General features: G+C 36.1%; 2 protein-coding genes across 2 annotated transcripts; one reads left to right on the top strand and one right to left on the bottom strand.

The window, feature by feature from the left end:
* The first annotated feature begins 4333 nt into the window (after positions 1-4333).
* Positions 4334-13335, top strand: LOC144435345 (alcohol dehydrogenase [acceptor]-like). Its single transcript, XM_078123940.1, has 15 exons — positions 4334-4562; positions 5216-5281; positions 5886-6031; positions 6364-6464; positions 6754-6803; positions 7025-7150; positions 8036-8152; positions 8793-8885; positions 9349-9396; positions 9735-9776; positions 10117-10217; positions 10578-10761; positions 11612-11664; positions 12103-12270; positions 12580-13335. Exons 1-15 carry the CDS (start codon positions 4368-4370, stop codon positions 12707-12709), a joined length of 1620 nt encoding a protein of 539 aa, XP_077980066.1. The 5' UTR covers positions 4334-4367; the 3' UTR covers positions 12710-13335.
* Positions 13336-14177: 842 nt separating this feature from the next.
* On the bottom strand, positions 14178-15975 carry LOC144435343 (glucose dehydrogenase [FAD, quinone]-like). The gene is made up of 4 exons (XM_078123939.1): positions 15967-15975; positions 15203-15255; positions 14879-15046; positions 14178-14310 (listed from the first exon to the last, which is right to left on the bottom strand). Exons 1-4 carry the CDS (start codon positions 15973-15975, stop codon positions 14178-14180), a joined length of 363 nt encoding a protein of 120 aa, XP_077980065.1.
* Between the last annotated feature and the right edge of the window lie 988 nt (positions 15976-16963).

Below are 16963 nucleotides of genomic sequence, written 5' to 3'. Positions count from 1 at the left end.
GTCAACTCAATATTATACGATCTACGTACATGTTCTGCATTTACGTTTACTTGAAAATCGAATTCATCCTGAGTCGTTTGTTTCATTTCAACTAGGAAGCCGACCCTTTTCAATCATCAAAAGGCGTGATCATGCACATTTTCTGATCCCCTTCTTTGCGTCAACCCTCGCAATAAAATTATTATCCTGGAGAGTTCATAGGTTACAGAGCATGCGCGTCATTAAGAAAATTTGTCGCGTGATCGTATATTTTTAACGAAATTTCAAATTGTTGTTTATGTTCCAAATATGTCATAACAACATGACGTCAGGAGTGCTAGTGTTTTGCACTCGCTATGCTAGTGAATGTGCTGACAGAGAGAACGCTGCTAGATAGACTAGTGTAAATATCAACAGTATGCCACACTTCTATGTGCGCATCATTTATTTGGTTCTGTTGTGGTCAAAACGTGTCCATTTACATAGTGTAAGAGGTGTTCTCCAAAAGCTGGCTTAGGTAAACGTACCATTTAAACATATGACTATACTGAACATAGCAGGTAAGTAATTCGCTGCAAAGAATACCAACGTGACAAAAACTTCTTTGAAGAAAATTGAATGCACTTCATTAGATGGATTGTGTACTGCTTGATGTAGGATGTCATAAGGGGTCATTGAGTAAGTACAAGAGGAATCGGAGGGGGGTCACGCGATTTTACAAATCGGTTCTGTGGGAGGGCCATATTTTAGAATTTGGGATCATGGAAGGTTCACATTTTACTTTGGCTTATTGTGTTATTTAACTTTACATTATTTTATGATTTTGTCGCCTGCCATTGTCGTACCGCGCCGCTGAACCGTGTATTGAGCTAATTGTTAGTTCTGGTTTAAGAAAAGGAGCCGGTCTTCACTCCAGTGATGGCGAGTGTGATAAGATAAATTGGAGATATTGTGTTTGATTGGAGATGTTGACCAAGGTCCTGACAATGCCGGTGTCGTGAATCCAGCTAGTCTTTGGGAGTTCCGGCCTTCAACTGTGGCAATTAGATCCGAACACGGGAATTAATTAATGTAGTGCTTTAACAAAAAATCACTGTGGTGGTAGTAGTAATAGCGGTGGTAATGGTGGTAAACAAGAAATGCCTTTAAAAAGTGTCAATGTCGTAGGCGAGTCAATACCATTGCATTGATTCTCGGACTCATGTCATTCCGAAAAGCAGGAAATGATCGCCGTGAGTTATATAACCACATGTATATCACATTGGAAATAGCACAGTGATTGCACATTGACAATAATTGGCATATCTCATCTACACTATGCCATATAGACTCGAACGCAACTCATTGTGGTGAAAGCCAAGGACCCATAAGAGTAGCTTTCATTCAACAGAAATAATTTGACAAATAAAGTAAAATTACGTGGAAGTAATAGTGTAAGCGTGAGAGATTTGTAGTACAATGTGTTACCAAGGTAACAGTATCTGAAGATTTACTATGACAGCGCAGAATTTATTTCGCAAAGATTACAGAAAACTGAGAAGACAAACTTGCAATAATCGACATTTCCAATAAAATGGGAAAAGAAAATCCCTGTAGTGCACACCCACTCTCAGGTAAATATTCAAGATATTGAGATAAACATTCTCAGGAAACCAGTGTCCGTACGTGGTCTTGCGACTTGTAGCGGGAGGTCTGGCAAATGATACAACTGTTCATTTATTTTATTTTATAACTGTGAATTAGTCAAGACATTTTGGCAAAATTTCTTTATAAACTGGAGCAAACATCTCCACGTGCGAACTATGGTTTTTCATCAGTGCAGCTTCTTTTGGGTGATTACCAAATCTTTTCAACCTTCTGTACGGCGACAAAAACTTTTGCGTGAGAAGGAACTAGACTTTATATTTTTTAAATCATGTGTACACAGGATGCAAAAAAAATGGATTTTTATAGGAAACTGTATTATTAATTACCTTTGGTAATTAGGCAATATGTCGAGAATGCCAGTTTCAAAGTACATTTAGTTGAAAAACATATTTATAATTATGATAATATAGCGTTTATTGGTAATACATAATTTGATTAATTAGTTAATATTTGGCAATTAGGCAATATATAAAAGATACCATCTTCAAATGTAAAATAAATTGTAAATATGATGGTAAGTAGAGCTTACAGTTCTTTAATGCTCAGTCATTTGCGTAATTTATTATTTTTAGCCATCACACAACTCAAATTTCATGTAATTTTGTCTATTTATTAGTGACAAGTAGGAGCACAAGCATTGCCATAGGCAAATGATGTAGTTTCTATTTAAATGTATAATTAATGGTTTGGTAATTGGGCTTCTAATTTTATATAATTTTGTCTATTCATGACTGGTACCATAGAGTTAGTGTTTAGTGTACCTAAATGGTGTTGTTGTTGTTGTTTTTTAGACTTTAGCATATCTAATGATTTTATTTATGATTAGGCAATATCCTATGAATACAATCTTTAAATTTCATATAAATTTGGTTCATGCATGAATACTACATGAAAGGTATGACCATACACGTTAGTGTTGCCTCAGTTCTAGCCCAGAGATCTGTCTATTGGCTTGTCATACTGGCTAAACAGTAGATTTATTTCCTGGTTTGGGAATTTTCAGACCAGACAGCCAAGTCTCTTGGTTACCTCAGCCACGCAGCATACGGAAGACAAAGCATTTAGGCAGAGGCCGTTGAGGGCGCATGTCACTAAGCGCTGCAATTCAGGCCCGGTATTATAATTATAGCTTTGTATTGCCGCAGTACAAGAGGTTTATCTCAACCCACCCCACGGGCGCCCATGATCGTAGATAACATGAATTTTTGTTCTCCGGTCTTTCATTTATAGGCATGAAGTGACCAATGGAATTCGAAGTCACTTCTAAATTTGTGATGAATAATTATGTTTTACTTTATTTCGGTTTGTTGAAAGTTATTATAATGTTTATTGTTTCATTACTAGTAATATTATTTGAAAATATAAAAAAAAGCAGCACATTTCTTAGCAGTAGGAGTTTGAGACTTCATTGAGATGCTGTCTTGGGTGCTTTGGAGTTATGAGAAGTGTCTTGGCTAGTGACATTACGTTGACTATATCTCACGTATGTGGCTATTGTGGTATCAACACGGGGATTAGGACATACCTAATTTCATTGTCATTTGCAGCTTTTTTATGCATTTAAATTTCATGTGGAGAAGTCATGAAAAATACCAGGAAAACTTAGGGGATGTAATTTATATATTGTAGGAGGGAAAATTACACCAATCTGATGTAAAATCCTCCGCCGTCCCCGAAAGTTAAAGTATACTTTCCCTTATTAAATGTAAAAATGCTTAGGTTCGGCGCCTTGAAATAAGAGCGTATGTGTTTTGGGAAACAGAAATAGTTTTTTCTGTGGCCTGAAAGGCTTGCATTTCATTCTATGATTGCATTTTTGAGCATTCTACGTACCGAATTAAAGTGTGCGGTACGTACATGTCATGGCCACATGGGATGTAGTGAAGGTGCTAAGTAACGTTGTGTTAATGGGAATATGTACTCTCAATATAGGCCTATTAGAAATTGTGAAAATGTTGTTACTTCTCATCATGATCATTGCACAGACACATTAATACTTTAATATTGATATATAACCATATTATCGTTCACATGTCGTGTTTGTCATTGTTAAAATGTTTTTGCTAATTTGTTTGTTCATGTATTATTCGTACACATAACTAAGCCTAAGCTCCGGGGGTGGGGGGCGGTATTCGGGTGGGTAATGGGTACATATGTACCCTGATGTACAAAAATTACAACCACAAACTCTACAAAAATTCAAAAAGTATGGATTAAAACTTATAAAAGTCTACATTTTAGCCAGAAACAGGGGTCAAATGATACACTGTCACGTGACACGTGCATGCTTCAGTCATGGCTAGTTCATTGATTGTCCAAGACCGGGGAGAAGGGGCGCCTACTTCCCATAAAGGTGACTGAAAACAACCCGTGGCGCGGCAACAACCTTGTTCAAAATATTATATGGGGTCAAAAGTCAATACTCAAAAGTCTACATGAGTCGAAAAAAGGGGGTCAAAACCACGGTACATATGTATACCTTTCTATGGGGGGGTGGGGGACTAATCCCTCTGTGCTTCGAAAAACCAGTGCGCAGTGCACTAACAAATTATGACGATTTTTTTTTCTTGTGACCTCATTCGGATCAGATGTGACGCATGCGTGTAACCTGGGTGGACGTGTACGTGCTTAGTGCAATGAACTCTCAGGGTCAAACTTTCAAGAGATAGGTACATATTCGCAGAAGGTCTCCCAGATTACAAATTCAGATTGCGTCGCCCCACATTGCATGTTTCACAAAAATGGCAGACACGTACGATTATGCTGTAATCGGAGCTGGCAGCGCTGGATGTGTCCTGGCGAACCGTTTGTCGGAAGATGAGAACACAAGTGTGTTGCTGATCGAAGCAGGTCCTGAAGATACCAACCCTGCAATCCACGAATTGCCAGTAAATTACGGCGCTTTGAGAGGTAGTGACATTGATTGGCAATACAAGGTAAGTGGTGTTTAATGAAATATTTAATCACAGGCCTAATATCTGCCATTGTAGCTGCACAGGGCAATGTGCGACGTCAATATAAAAGATAACGGGGCTAAGTTACACTATGGATATGTAAGCTAAGTTACACTATATGGATATGTGAACGAGAGCTACGATACATACACACACACACACACACACACACATACATACATACATACATACATACATACATACATACATACATACATACATACATACATACAAACATACATACATACATACATACATACATACATACATACATACATACATAAATACATACATACATACATACATACATACATACATACCTACCTACATATCTATATATCTGTCTATCTATCTATATATATATATATATCCATTTATCTATCTATCTATATATTTATCTATCGATCGAACTATCTATCTGTCTATCTACCTACCTACCTACCAATCTATCTATATATATATTTATCTATCTATCTATCTATCTATCTATCTATCTATCTATCTATCTATCTACCTACCTACCTACCTACCAATCTATCTATCTATTTATCTATCTATCTATGTATCTACCTACGAACTTTAAGATTAATTTCGTGAAATTGCTACAACCACAGGTATTGTTTTTTCTATCACAGATTGTTCCACAGAAACATGCATACCTAGCAATGGAAGACAACAGCTGCCGATGGGGTAAAGGAAAGGTAAATTATTTAATAGTTTCACACAATATCTACTTTGGGTATCTTGTATGGTGTCTTGTACCTTACGTAAAAGCTATTTCCCAGCAGGGAAGCCTAGATCTTATACGTGGTCTATTTAGTTCAAAGATATCCAGACTCTATCCAGCTCCTCGTTGGTTGCAATCTATGTAATGGTCGAGTCTAGGTCCCAAATAGTTCACATCTAGCTCAAAATTGCAATTGGTTCCATGCTCAATCTTCCAGTTCTGCATTTAGCATTCAGTACAGTATATCATTGTCATTGTCTACATATCTCAATCTATATTGATTTAATGAATGCAACAATGAATAATTAAATAACGCATACCAAAATATTACGATACTTTAACACGTTTTTCTCCATTCGATTAAATTAAACATTAGGTACTGTCTCCATAGTTACACAGGTGTTTCACTCAACACAAGAAATAGTATGTTTTGATACGATACCATTCCATAGTATAAGTGTACGTCACACGTGTACATGCAACTTAATAACTAAGTTAAACTAAAAGAAATGGGGAATAGCCTTGTAACAAATGTGATATGAGCCACTTTTTAAGGTTTACAATTCAACTTGGTACAGGTTCTTGGTGGTTCGAGTAGTATCAATGCCACGCAATATGTTCGTGGATGTAAAGAAGACTATGATTCATGGGCTAGGCTGGGATATGATGGTTGGAGCTTTGAAGAAATCTTTCCTTATTTCTTGAAATCCGAGAAGAATACAAAGTAGGTTTATGAATTACATCTTAATCTTTGTATAAAGTAGTATAACTCTAATTTGAATTTATTTCTTCAATCATGGTTTTAATCAAATGGTCGCTTGTTAAAATAACGCAGATTTACATCTAGAAATGTTGTTACATCGTTATAGTTACCTAATATATTGTTTCCTCGATCTCTTCCATACTTATCATCATCATTATCACCACCACCACCATCATCACCATCGTCATCATCATCATCAACACCACCACCACCACCAACACCACCAACACCATCATCATCATCATCACCATTGCCGTCGCTGTCATCATCACCATTGTCTACCCTATCCGTAGTGAAGAATATTTAAAAAACGGGCACCACAGTGCAGAAGGACCGATGGCAATTTCAGATATTTTTCCCAGGCACGAGTTCACTAAAGTCACTATGGCAGCAGGTATTGTTTTTAAATATTTTTGTTCTCGTTTTTTATTTGTTTGCTTATTTGGTATTCATTATTAGACTCTGTCTGATGCATCGTGTTCAAGTTTACAAATAGACGTCTTCTATGTATCCGTCAAGAAGATAAGAACGAGTGGATAACGTACTGAAGATCAAAGTGCATGAATGTGATACAGTTGCAAGTTGTATTTCTAGGGAATAATTGTCTCTGGTTATGCATACAGTATGGTGCAAATAAGGATTCGTTGAATTACATGTTTGTGTTTTATACTTACTTATAATAGGCAAAGAACTAGGATACGATTCAAAAGATACAAACAATTGCACAGATATGGTAAATTCAATTAATTTGTATTTCGTTGTACATAACTTTAATAGACATGAAGAGATGCACCATTTATGTTTGTGTACCTTTTATCTTTTCAACATATTTTCATCACTTTTTAAAGTAAATTTAGATGTAGAAAAGATATTCTGTAAACCACCAAATGGATACTGTCGTCGTATTCCGTGAGTAGAGGAACTCATCATGTTTTATTCCATTTTAATCTACAGATTGGTTTTAATTATACCCAAGGAACATTGATAGGTAATAAAAGAGAAAGCACTGCAACTGCATTTCTAAATCCAGCGAAGAAAAGACCAAATTTGACAATTTGGACTGACACATTGACAACCAAGGTAATAATCTTTATGATAAATATACAGTTGTCAAACGGAATGAAATAATGAAAGAGAAGTAGAATGTAGGGAACCCGCAACCCATCCCAAGCATGCCCGGATGTAAAGGAAAAAATGTCTAATCTGGGGCAATCGATAGAATAGCCATATTCTGTATGGCTCTAACTTACATATAAAGACTAGATTATTTGTGGTTACAAAGAATGTATCAAACTCATATACAGTGGTGATTGGGTTGTATTCATCATCAATTTTACCATGACGCATCTTTCTGTATAAGCAAGATTGCAGTTTGTAAGATCCCTATTGGTATTCCCAAAGAATGAGATCATAACTGTTCTGGTTAAAGTTATGGAAGGGTGGAGGGATAAAAGCAAAACAAGTTTCACTATAAAAACGGTTTCGGATAGTGCCGTGGGTAAATAAATTGTAAGAATGAATGTAAGTGTTAACAACCCGCTAGCCTTCCAAGTTAGTCATAGCAACCGTTTAGGTCACCAAAATGATGCATCATACTGTAAAGATAGAATAATGAGAAGCAAGGGTTTGATTGATGTCACATTGTAGTAAACATAATAATGACAATGTAATGTAGCGATTATGAAGTTAGTTTGTTTACGTTGTTTTACATTCATTTTTACGAGTTTATGAAATAAGTATGAATTGTCTAGTACGAATTGTCTAGTTGGTAACTGTTGTTTTGCTCTTTAGAATTGGGAATATACTGTAGTTTTGAAAATAAAGACGATTGATAATTGGATATTCACATTTACGAAATGCAACTTAAATGAACAACCAATTTCTTAATACTTTCACTTTCATTAAAGTTAGTGCGACTTTACAATTTTCGATATGAAGAAATCGCGTTTTCTATTCATTTTGCAGATAGTTTTTGAAGAAAAAATAGCAAAGGCGATAAAAGTTCTCAGAGATGGTAAAGAAAGTGAGATCAACATACGCAAAGAGGTTATATTATCCGCCGGCAGCGTAGCATCTCCGCAGGTGAGATGCCTTCTACTATATCTTTGTATTCTTGAAGTTGGGTTCTTTCCGACAGCTATGAATAGCTTTCAATAATGTCATCATCCAAAACTTGCTGTCATAATATGGTTAATTGTATAAAGAACACATTTCAAATATAACCGGAACAGTTATGGTTCCAGTACTGCCAAAATTAAAAGAGTTAGAATCTAAATTAATACAGATAGGCAAAAATAAAATAAAACTGTTTGTTGCCTATAACATGACGTAAGAATATAGGGTGGATAGGTCGGCATTTTATTTTTATGTCACATTTGATTATTTTTTTAATACTTCGACCCAACAACAAGATACTCGTTGGTCACAGTGCTTCCGCAACAGTTGATGAGGTGAAAATGAAGACAATTATGTAAGATTCAGAAGTAGAATCAGATGAACGTAATAGGCAGACTGTGCTGAAAACGCATCGTTTCGCTCTGGAATGTGATTTTTAAAATTAATATTTAACCAAAAATACATTGGCAAGAAAATCTATATGGGGAAATAGAATTGTCATGATTATTTTTATTATCAGTATAGGCTGCTTGAACTATGGGTTATGGGACATATAATACGTGATATCCTATCGTACAGTATGTTAATAATTGTTTTCTTTGTACAGCTGTTGATGCTATCAGGGGTAGGACCAAAAGACCATCTCAGAGATTTAGGGATTCCAGTGATATGTGATCTTCCAGTCGGTCACAATATGCAGGTACATGTTAATTCTTTTCAAAATATTTGTTTCGGATTAGGAACTTATCACTTCGACGTATTATTGATGTACGCACAGACATGAGTACTAACGGTCGGTCGGACGGAGCCCATTGTAATAGACCCCCCCCCCCCCTTCCCATTATAAGTATGAAATATGTGAGCTAGCTTCGAGAGACTAGAAAATAAGTTTTGATAAAGCTAATTGAGTATATCTTCTCGATATCAAGAGTATACTTGCGAATCTGCCGTTCTATTCTAGTTAAGAAGTTATAAAAGATGTTGATTTTTTCATAGCAAATACATACATTGAATAATGTCCCACGTTAAAATTACTTTTCCATCAGTATTATCAATTATCCTTTCCCCGTTGATCATATTATCCTGTTTGTTTGTTTGTTTGTTTGTTTGTTTGTTTGTTTGTTTGTTTGTTTGTTTGTTTGTTCTTTCTTTTCTTTTCTCAGGATCATGTAGTAACAATGATGCGTTGCTATGCTAATAACCTTCCATCGGTATGTATGATCTTAAAATGGACTTCTTTTACCTTACTGTATCCGACGTCTATATTATTACATTTGATTTGGATTTGATGACGATAACCTGGCTATCGAAAAAAAATGAGGAAAAAATACTCAAATATTTCTTTTACTGAGCTCTATATCACAGGAAATGTAAATGAATCACACAGGAATAAATCAACATTTACTTCTAGTATTCTCTACTAATATTTCCCGATCCGTTTAATTGTCTAATAATATTTCATCATTTTTCAATCCTTCATTGTAACCAGTAAATATACATATTCTAAAGTATAACAAGGAAGTGCCTTATTTTTTATTAATGGTAACAGGATCCTTACTGCATGGATTCCCATGGATTCATCAAGACTGAGGTTGTATATGTAAAATGTATATATTCTTATATTTCTTTTATTTCCCCGATGGAAAATCTGAGTATGAATGGGTTTAATGGAATACAAATGGCTAGTGGCATGAGTTAGGCTACACTGTGAGAAAATAATATTACAGTCACTGTGTGCTAATCTAATACTATTATATAATTGTGTGTGTGTGTGTGTGTGTGTGTGTGTGTGTGTAAGACATACAACTTATATTTGGTAGACTGATAGTAGATAATATAGCGTGTGATGGAAAATCAAAGTAGCCGATATATATGATCTTCTAATTTTAAGTGCCCAAGTTTAAGTCGTGATTGCAGTCGTATATTTACAGGAAGACCTTCCATGGCCAGATTTCCAACTGCAATACATCCCTTCTTTTTATGTTGGTGGATCTAGTCAAAGGGAGAAAGCCATTTTACGAATTCGTGATGAGTAAGTATCAGACGATTTAATTTTGTTGTGTCTTTAGTCTAGTTGCGAGCTACGCTAATTCTACATTTCCATGAGTGCTACCCGTCGTGCGTTTAAATGCCCCATTAATGAAAAGTGTTCTAACAGTACCGGCTGTTACTCTCTCAAAACAATGAGGTTGGTCATAGAAACCATTAAGACAATAATTCTAAGATAAGGTGTAATAAACAAACATTTTAAAAGTTATGTAACAATGTTTAAAAAATATAATTACGTCAGTCAAATCATGAAGATTCAGAGGTTATGTTTCTTTATATAAGAAATATAGTGTCATTGTTGCAAGTTTTTTTTTTACTTTTTTTTTTCTACAAATGGGGTTAGATTCGACACAGCTCTTTTATACAAAGAAGACATGGAAGGCAAAGAAGGGGTTTGTTTTTTCCAAGTGTTGTTACATCCAAAGAGTGTTGGAAAACTGACACTGAAAAGTGCAAACCCTGTAGAGTATCCAGTACTGGATCCCTGTTTTTTGAAAGATCCCGAAGATAGGCAGGCTATGACCAGGGTATGTAAATCATTTGTAGAGATATGCTGTCTATAAAATTGAAAGTACTCTCCTTGTCATAAATGTCATTTGGATGTTTAAGACACATGAACATCTGGCTTTGCTTAACATTTGAAGGCTGTGTGCACAATTTACTCTTAAACAAAATGTGTGCTGTTGCAGATTGACCCGTTCATTGATGAGGCCTGTATTTAGAGTACATTGTTACCCTCAAATGTTAAATTCTTTTGATCAAAATTGTGAAGTTGGAATGCACATAGTTCTGGTCAACAGTGCTTAGCATATTGAGGCTTCTATGCATGGGTGTATTCTAAAACAAAACTAATCAAATGATGAGTGCAGCCTAAGTTGATGGAACAGAAAGGCTATCAGTGTCAAATGTTACAATATTTTCAAATAAACTTCTTCAAAGCTTCCCACAATGTAATACTTTTAAAGTAGTGTTTGAGACTCAAACGTCCCACCTCTGGTATGCCTAATCAGAATGAAACACCTTTTGAAGTGGTCTACGTCAGAGTAAGCATAAAAGTGTCAAGTGATAATCACTATTAACCCATCAGGGTAGTAGTAACTGGCCACAAATGGCCCCGCAATGATCACTGTAATAACAAGACACATGGAATAAAGAGATATAACTTGCTTGGGTAAGTATACAAATTGATAAGTTGACCAACACAGTAACAAATTGAATAGCTTAGCTTAGATTAGCTTAGGTTAGGGTGGGTTAGATTAGGTTAGTGTACGTTAGAGTGGGTGGGTGTGTAGGTAGGTAGGTAGGTTTTATATTTCTCACCGACAATCATTTCATTTGCCAATAGTGGGAAATGTTTACTGTCATTTGTTTTTCCAGGGAATAAGATTCGTTGAAAGATTATGTCAAGCTAATTCGCTTAAGAAATTCGGGTGAGTGACTCTTCCATTTTCTGTATTTTTCTCTTTCCTCAGGATCATGTAGTAGCAATGACATGAATAGTGTTTTTAAAATCATTTCTATGGAACTAAAACGGTTTCTGTAAATGCATCAAAGTTCCTTCCACTGGTTTCCTTGCCAGATCTGTTTTGTAGGATATCACGAGTTTCCGTTCACTAATTCTGAAATAATAAATCGCGTGATGAATATTTCTGATATAGTAGATATATTGCATGCGATGTGTAGTTGAATTTGTTTGCATCCATCTTTACAAAATACACATCATATCGGATTTTCAAGTGGCTAATGTTAATTTCGTACCCAGTAACCCTTTGACATCAGTCTTTACTTTTAGATATCTTTCTTGTATCTACAAATGAACGGTTCATACAACATTTTACTAAATCAAAGAGTTGTCCATCTCATTATAGGATAACTCCTGCATTTTATAAGTTTGATAACTGCCCCCATGAGGTGGACACAGATCAATATTGGGAACACGCTGTCCAACACATCACCTGGTCATTTTTGCATGTAGTAGGAACTTGTAAAATGGGCGCCAAAGATGACCAGACGGCAGTAGTGGACCCACATCTCAGGTAAAACATCTCAATTCTTCTGTTGTTGACAGAACGTGTGTATTTTCAATTATTTCAATCATATAGTTCCTTTTTATGAACATTGCGTCATATCCTGTTATGCAAGTTATGATTGTGAAGATTTCTAAAACAAAGCAATCTGCATAATCATTTAAATTTGTCAGCCTTGAGGAGACTATTCGGTAACATTTTTTTACTGATAATACAAGCTGCGAAAATATCTTTGTACATGTGCGAGTTCTAAAAATATAAGTTTCACGCTTCGATGGTGATGTTAAATGAATAAAATTGTTTCTGTAACCGTTCCAGAGTACGAGGATTGGACAATGTCCGTGTAGTGGATGCATCTATCATGCCTCACCTACCTTCAGGAAATACAAATGGACCTACTATAATGATTGCTGAAAAGGGAGCTGATCTCATAATACAGAATAAATAGCCGGAAGTCGTCTGGGATAAAATTGGTATTGAAACTGTTCTGTATGGTAACTTTGATAATTACTTTACTGAAACATTGCTGCAGATATACTCGTGCCATCACTACATATACTCAGAAATAGATGTCCCAAGCTTACTCAATTGAGTGGTATTTTCAAAGAATCATACACTGTTTTGTACATCTGTAGTGATAGGGAGTTAGGATATCCATAATTCATGGATGTTACTCTATTCTCCCTCTGTCATTCAAATTATTTTTGTCCTTGTTTTGTAGAAATCATAACAAATTGTAGCCCATAGATAATAACACTATACATCTGAACAATCATTCCCATGTGATGAACGGCTCCTCTTAGGCGTGGGTTTGCCAACTAACATGAAGCTGGAAGACACGCCATAACGAGCGACACTTACTCGACTAATTAAGTTGGTGAAATTTAGAGGCTGGATCACGGGTTTTGGCGATGTCGTTTTCTTGATAGAGTATCGCATGTAGCTAGGTAGGTGTTGTTTCTACAACTTGTTAATTACTTAATTGTATTCCTTTGTTGATTCATGAATAATTATAATATGCAAGACCGAACTGTCTAACAACTACTTACATATATTTTGAAGTGTCACATACAACATTTATATCCTCCAAGGAACCGAAGGTGCACATGTTTAAACAAACGGCCATACTCTGAGCTAACGAATCTGAAATATGTAACTTTGTCGTCACTTTTGACGATTCGACCTGCAATGAATAATTTGTGTCTTTTGCACAATTTGCTCCATTCTTCCGATGACTAGGTAACAGTCACATTGAGGTCTGATATTTGTTGCGAAGCACATGACTGTATATTACAAGCAATGGAATTAAAGAACTAATACATATCAATCTTAAAGAGTGTATGTCGTTTATTTAATTTGTTTCATCTGAATAAATTCCTGTGTCTAGCTCGCGAAATTCATTTGCTGGTTGGTCACTCATTGAAAACTTATCTCGTTTCAATGCGAGTGAATTTAAATGAACGCAGGAACCATATTAGTTATTACAAGATTGATTGTTGACATTGAGTCCTTAGACTTATTGACGCTGGTTCCAGAATGCATTGTGTGTCTCCCCTTACAAGGCCATGTGTTATTCTCCTTCTCTATCGTTAATGGTGATTAATTCTTGTTCTATAAAATCACTCCCAATTAAATACGCCAACATGCTTTTTCATGATGTCACGATGAAAATGTTATTTCAAACATAATAAAGACCAAACATGCCTACTATGTAACAAATCGGCGTCGTCTCTCGTGATGCATCTTGGACCCGGAAATCGACTACTGGATTTAGTACACATGAATTGAATTTTACAAGTGGCCTTAATAATCTTATTATAGTATGTAGATAATTATAAGAATCGGTTTCTTATTACTGGCACAAGGAAACGATACATCTATAACCTTGGTAATGTCTCTATCATAGCACCAGTATTTCAGTATTTGCCTTGTTTAATCATGTCTGCACCCTTCTCGGCCATCATTATGGTAGGAGCGTTGGTGTTCCCAGATGTCAGATGTGGCATAACTGATACATCGACAACACGAACGTTTTCCAAACCTCGTACTCTGAGATATAGTGATATAAAGTAAACAAAATTATCATAAATTAATAACAAATCTGAATCAATCTTTTAAAAATTCAACCAACGTTAACACTAATAGTGCAAAGTCTGTCTGTCTGTCTGTCTGTCGTCCGTCCGTCAGGGTGTATGTATGTATGTATGTATGTATGTATGTATATATGGATGGTGGATGGATGGATGGATGGATGGATGTATTACTTGGTTTTTGTCGACTACTCAGTGTGTCAGCTTGTCGACGACGATGACATCGGTGCACAATTTCATCCTACATGCCACGGTATTTTGAACTGTTAAGTGTTTGAGAGAAACGTATTTAGACGTAATTGTGATTTTTCTCAATATCATATCCCAAACAGGTGGTTATAGCGCGAAAAATCGTGCACATCAATTTGCCGTGTTTGCATGTGAATTGAAAATATGTTTGTTTTTAGTACTGGTTGGAAAGGAGTAGATAAATGAGAACTAACCAAATTTACATGTATTATTGATCGTGTATATTGTCGGATGTCACTAGCCATTATGGCACACATGAATACTTGAAAAGCCCCTACCTCAGTGAAGGATCTACGACGGCTGTTGGATCATCTTTTGAACCCATCTTACAAGTTCCACAAATGTGAAATACTGTGAAAGTGAGGTGTCGAAAGACGTGCTCCCAATATCCATCACTGTTCACTTCATGAGGGCAGTTGTCAAATTCAAGGTAAGGAGGCGTTACTCTACATATCAAAAAATATGATGAGAAACGAAATTTATCAATCTCTGCATTTCAACAATATTGTCTCAAACGTTTTAAATTCCGGGTGATTCAAATATTTCCATTTTGAACCATTTTTTACAACGTCACTAGAAATGTAACTTTTTTGGCAACTTACCCCATATCCTTAAATGCCTTCGTTTCTTCAAACTTCTGAGCTCTGCGTATGCCCTGAAAATAAAAATAAAAGCAATCGAGGGGCTGCGCATGTGCAGACGCATAAATTCAAGAAGTGATTTCCATCGTTTAGGTAAAGACCCCACCCCCCCCCCCCCACACACACACACACACACTGGAAGCATACTTCACTAGTGAAAGACTTATACGCTTCGACACAATTTACACTGGTTATCACTATGACAACTGCGGGATTCGTCACGTATTGGCTTTCCTTTAAAATATATTTTCCCACTGAATACGATATCCTTTCACCACTCTGAGTTTGTTTTCTAACAACCCGGTGCTCTCCAAGCTACTGTTAACGCAGTGCTTTGCAAGTGAAAGAGGAAAACGCAAATTAATTTCTTAAAACCCGATTCAATTATTGTTGTGCCTAGTGGAGATATCCGATCTCTGTAAATCCCCACAATAAAGTCATTCTCCGAGCTTCTCCGACATTCTGAGACGACCTAGAGAAACTATCATGAATTTGTAGTTACTGTGTTCGAATTGGCCAAGTGAGTGAGACAGTTTCCCAAGAGGTATATACATTCCCCTTTATTTACGAAACTGTAAATCGTACATATCTGTACACCTTGTAATGTTGTACATCCATTCCTCAATGTGGAAATGTAAAATTCCTGGTACAATAACATATACAGCTATCATGTTCAACGTATACATGGGAGTAAAATGGCTATTAGCTATGTACTTATAACATACCCCAATCATCGTCTTGACGAAAAGTTTCCATTCGTTATTAGTTTTGAAAATGTAATCATTACAAGCGGAAAACACAAGGGCTGGGATGTACGACCACCTAACAGCGCAGTAAGCAGGCTATAAAACTAGGAAAAACATATGTTTGCGTCTTCGTGAAGCGCATCTTTCCTGAAAAGAGAAGTGACGTCTGGCTTTTTAACAGTCGACATTTCTCCATCTTCTGAGGCTCTTGCGTGCTCGCGCGATTTGAACCCTGAGAAACTTGTAACTGGCGTCTTATTAGAAAAGTTTACATCTAGATTTACTTAAAGGTACTTACAAGGTTTTTTTTCTGTTAATTAGGCTTTTAAAGCTACTAATATCACATTTATTTAATGCTAATAGTTATTTAGTTGCTTATACGTGCATGTTTTAGTCTATTGTCTATAACGTCTCTTCAAAGTTGAATTTCAGTGGTTCTTCTGCCCCAAACTTGTCTAGTTGTCTTTCATAGGTCCTGGACTGGTGCGTTCACTATATTGTTAATTGATAGGTTATTCCAGTGGTGAACACTCCTATGCATCAATGAAAATTTCCTAATGTCCGATCTCGTGTGAATTTTGAAGGTTTTGTTGTACCCTGGTTTCATAGACGTAAAGATCTGCAAGTGACCCACTAAGATCATAACTCTAAGAAAGGTTTACATTCAATAAATTGTCGAAAAAATTGTGTGTCGAGATATAACATAATAGCGAGTGTTACACGATGTTCAATTAGTTCACATATGATTCGCAAAAGACTGTGCCACGGATTAGTTGAAGGCTAAACATACAGAACTTACTTATCTTTTTTAACATCATGAAAATACACCTTTAATGGTGAATTACGTCTGAGCACACCTTTTACAAGGACAGCTTCACTGAAAGAGCAGCATAAACGTCGAACTTCATGCCAACTCCGTGGGCGCTTAGTGTATGAAGTTAGTTCTTAAGAGGCGCCATTTCGGGCCCCATGTTGG

This window comes from Glandiceps talaboti, chromosome 5, assembly GCF_964340395.1.
Source record: "Glandiceps talaboti chromosome 5, keGlaTala1.1, whole genome shotgun sequence".
Lineage (NCBI taxonomy): Eukaryota > Metazoa > Hemichordata > Enteropneusta > Spengelidae > Glandiceps > Glandiceps talaboti.
This window is presented reverse-complemented; position numbering and strand designations above follow the sequence as displayed.

Bases quoted from the DNA above. Each gene is read 5' to 3' on its own strand.
- LOC144435345 (XM_078123940.1), top strand. From the start codon at position 4,368: ATGGCAGACACGTACGATTATGCTGTAATCGGAGCTGGCAGCGCTGGA. The intron at 4,563-5,215 runs GTAAGTGGTGTT...TTTCTATCACAG, and splicing joins ACATTGATTGGCAATACAAG to ATTGTTCCACAGAAACATGC. The intron at 9,777-10,116 runs GTTGTATATGTA...GTATATTTACAG, and splicing joins ATGGATTCATCAAGACTGAG to GAAGACCTTCCATGGCCAGA.
- LOC144435343 (XM_078123939.1), bottom strand. The intron at 15,047-15,202 runs GTAAGTTGCCAA...TTTGATATGTAG, and splicing joins AAGGCATTTAAGGATATGGG to AGTAACGCCTCCTTACCTTG. The intron at 14,311-14,878 runs GTAGGGGCTTTT...ACTATATCTCAG, and splicing joins GTCGTAGATCCTTCACTGAG to AGTACGAGGTTTGGAAAACG.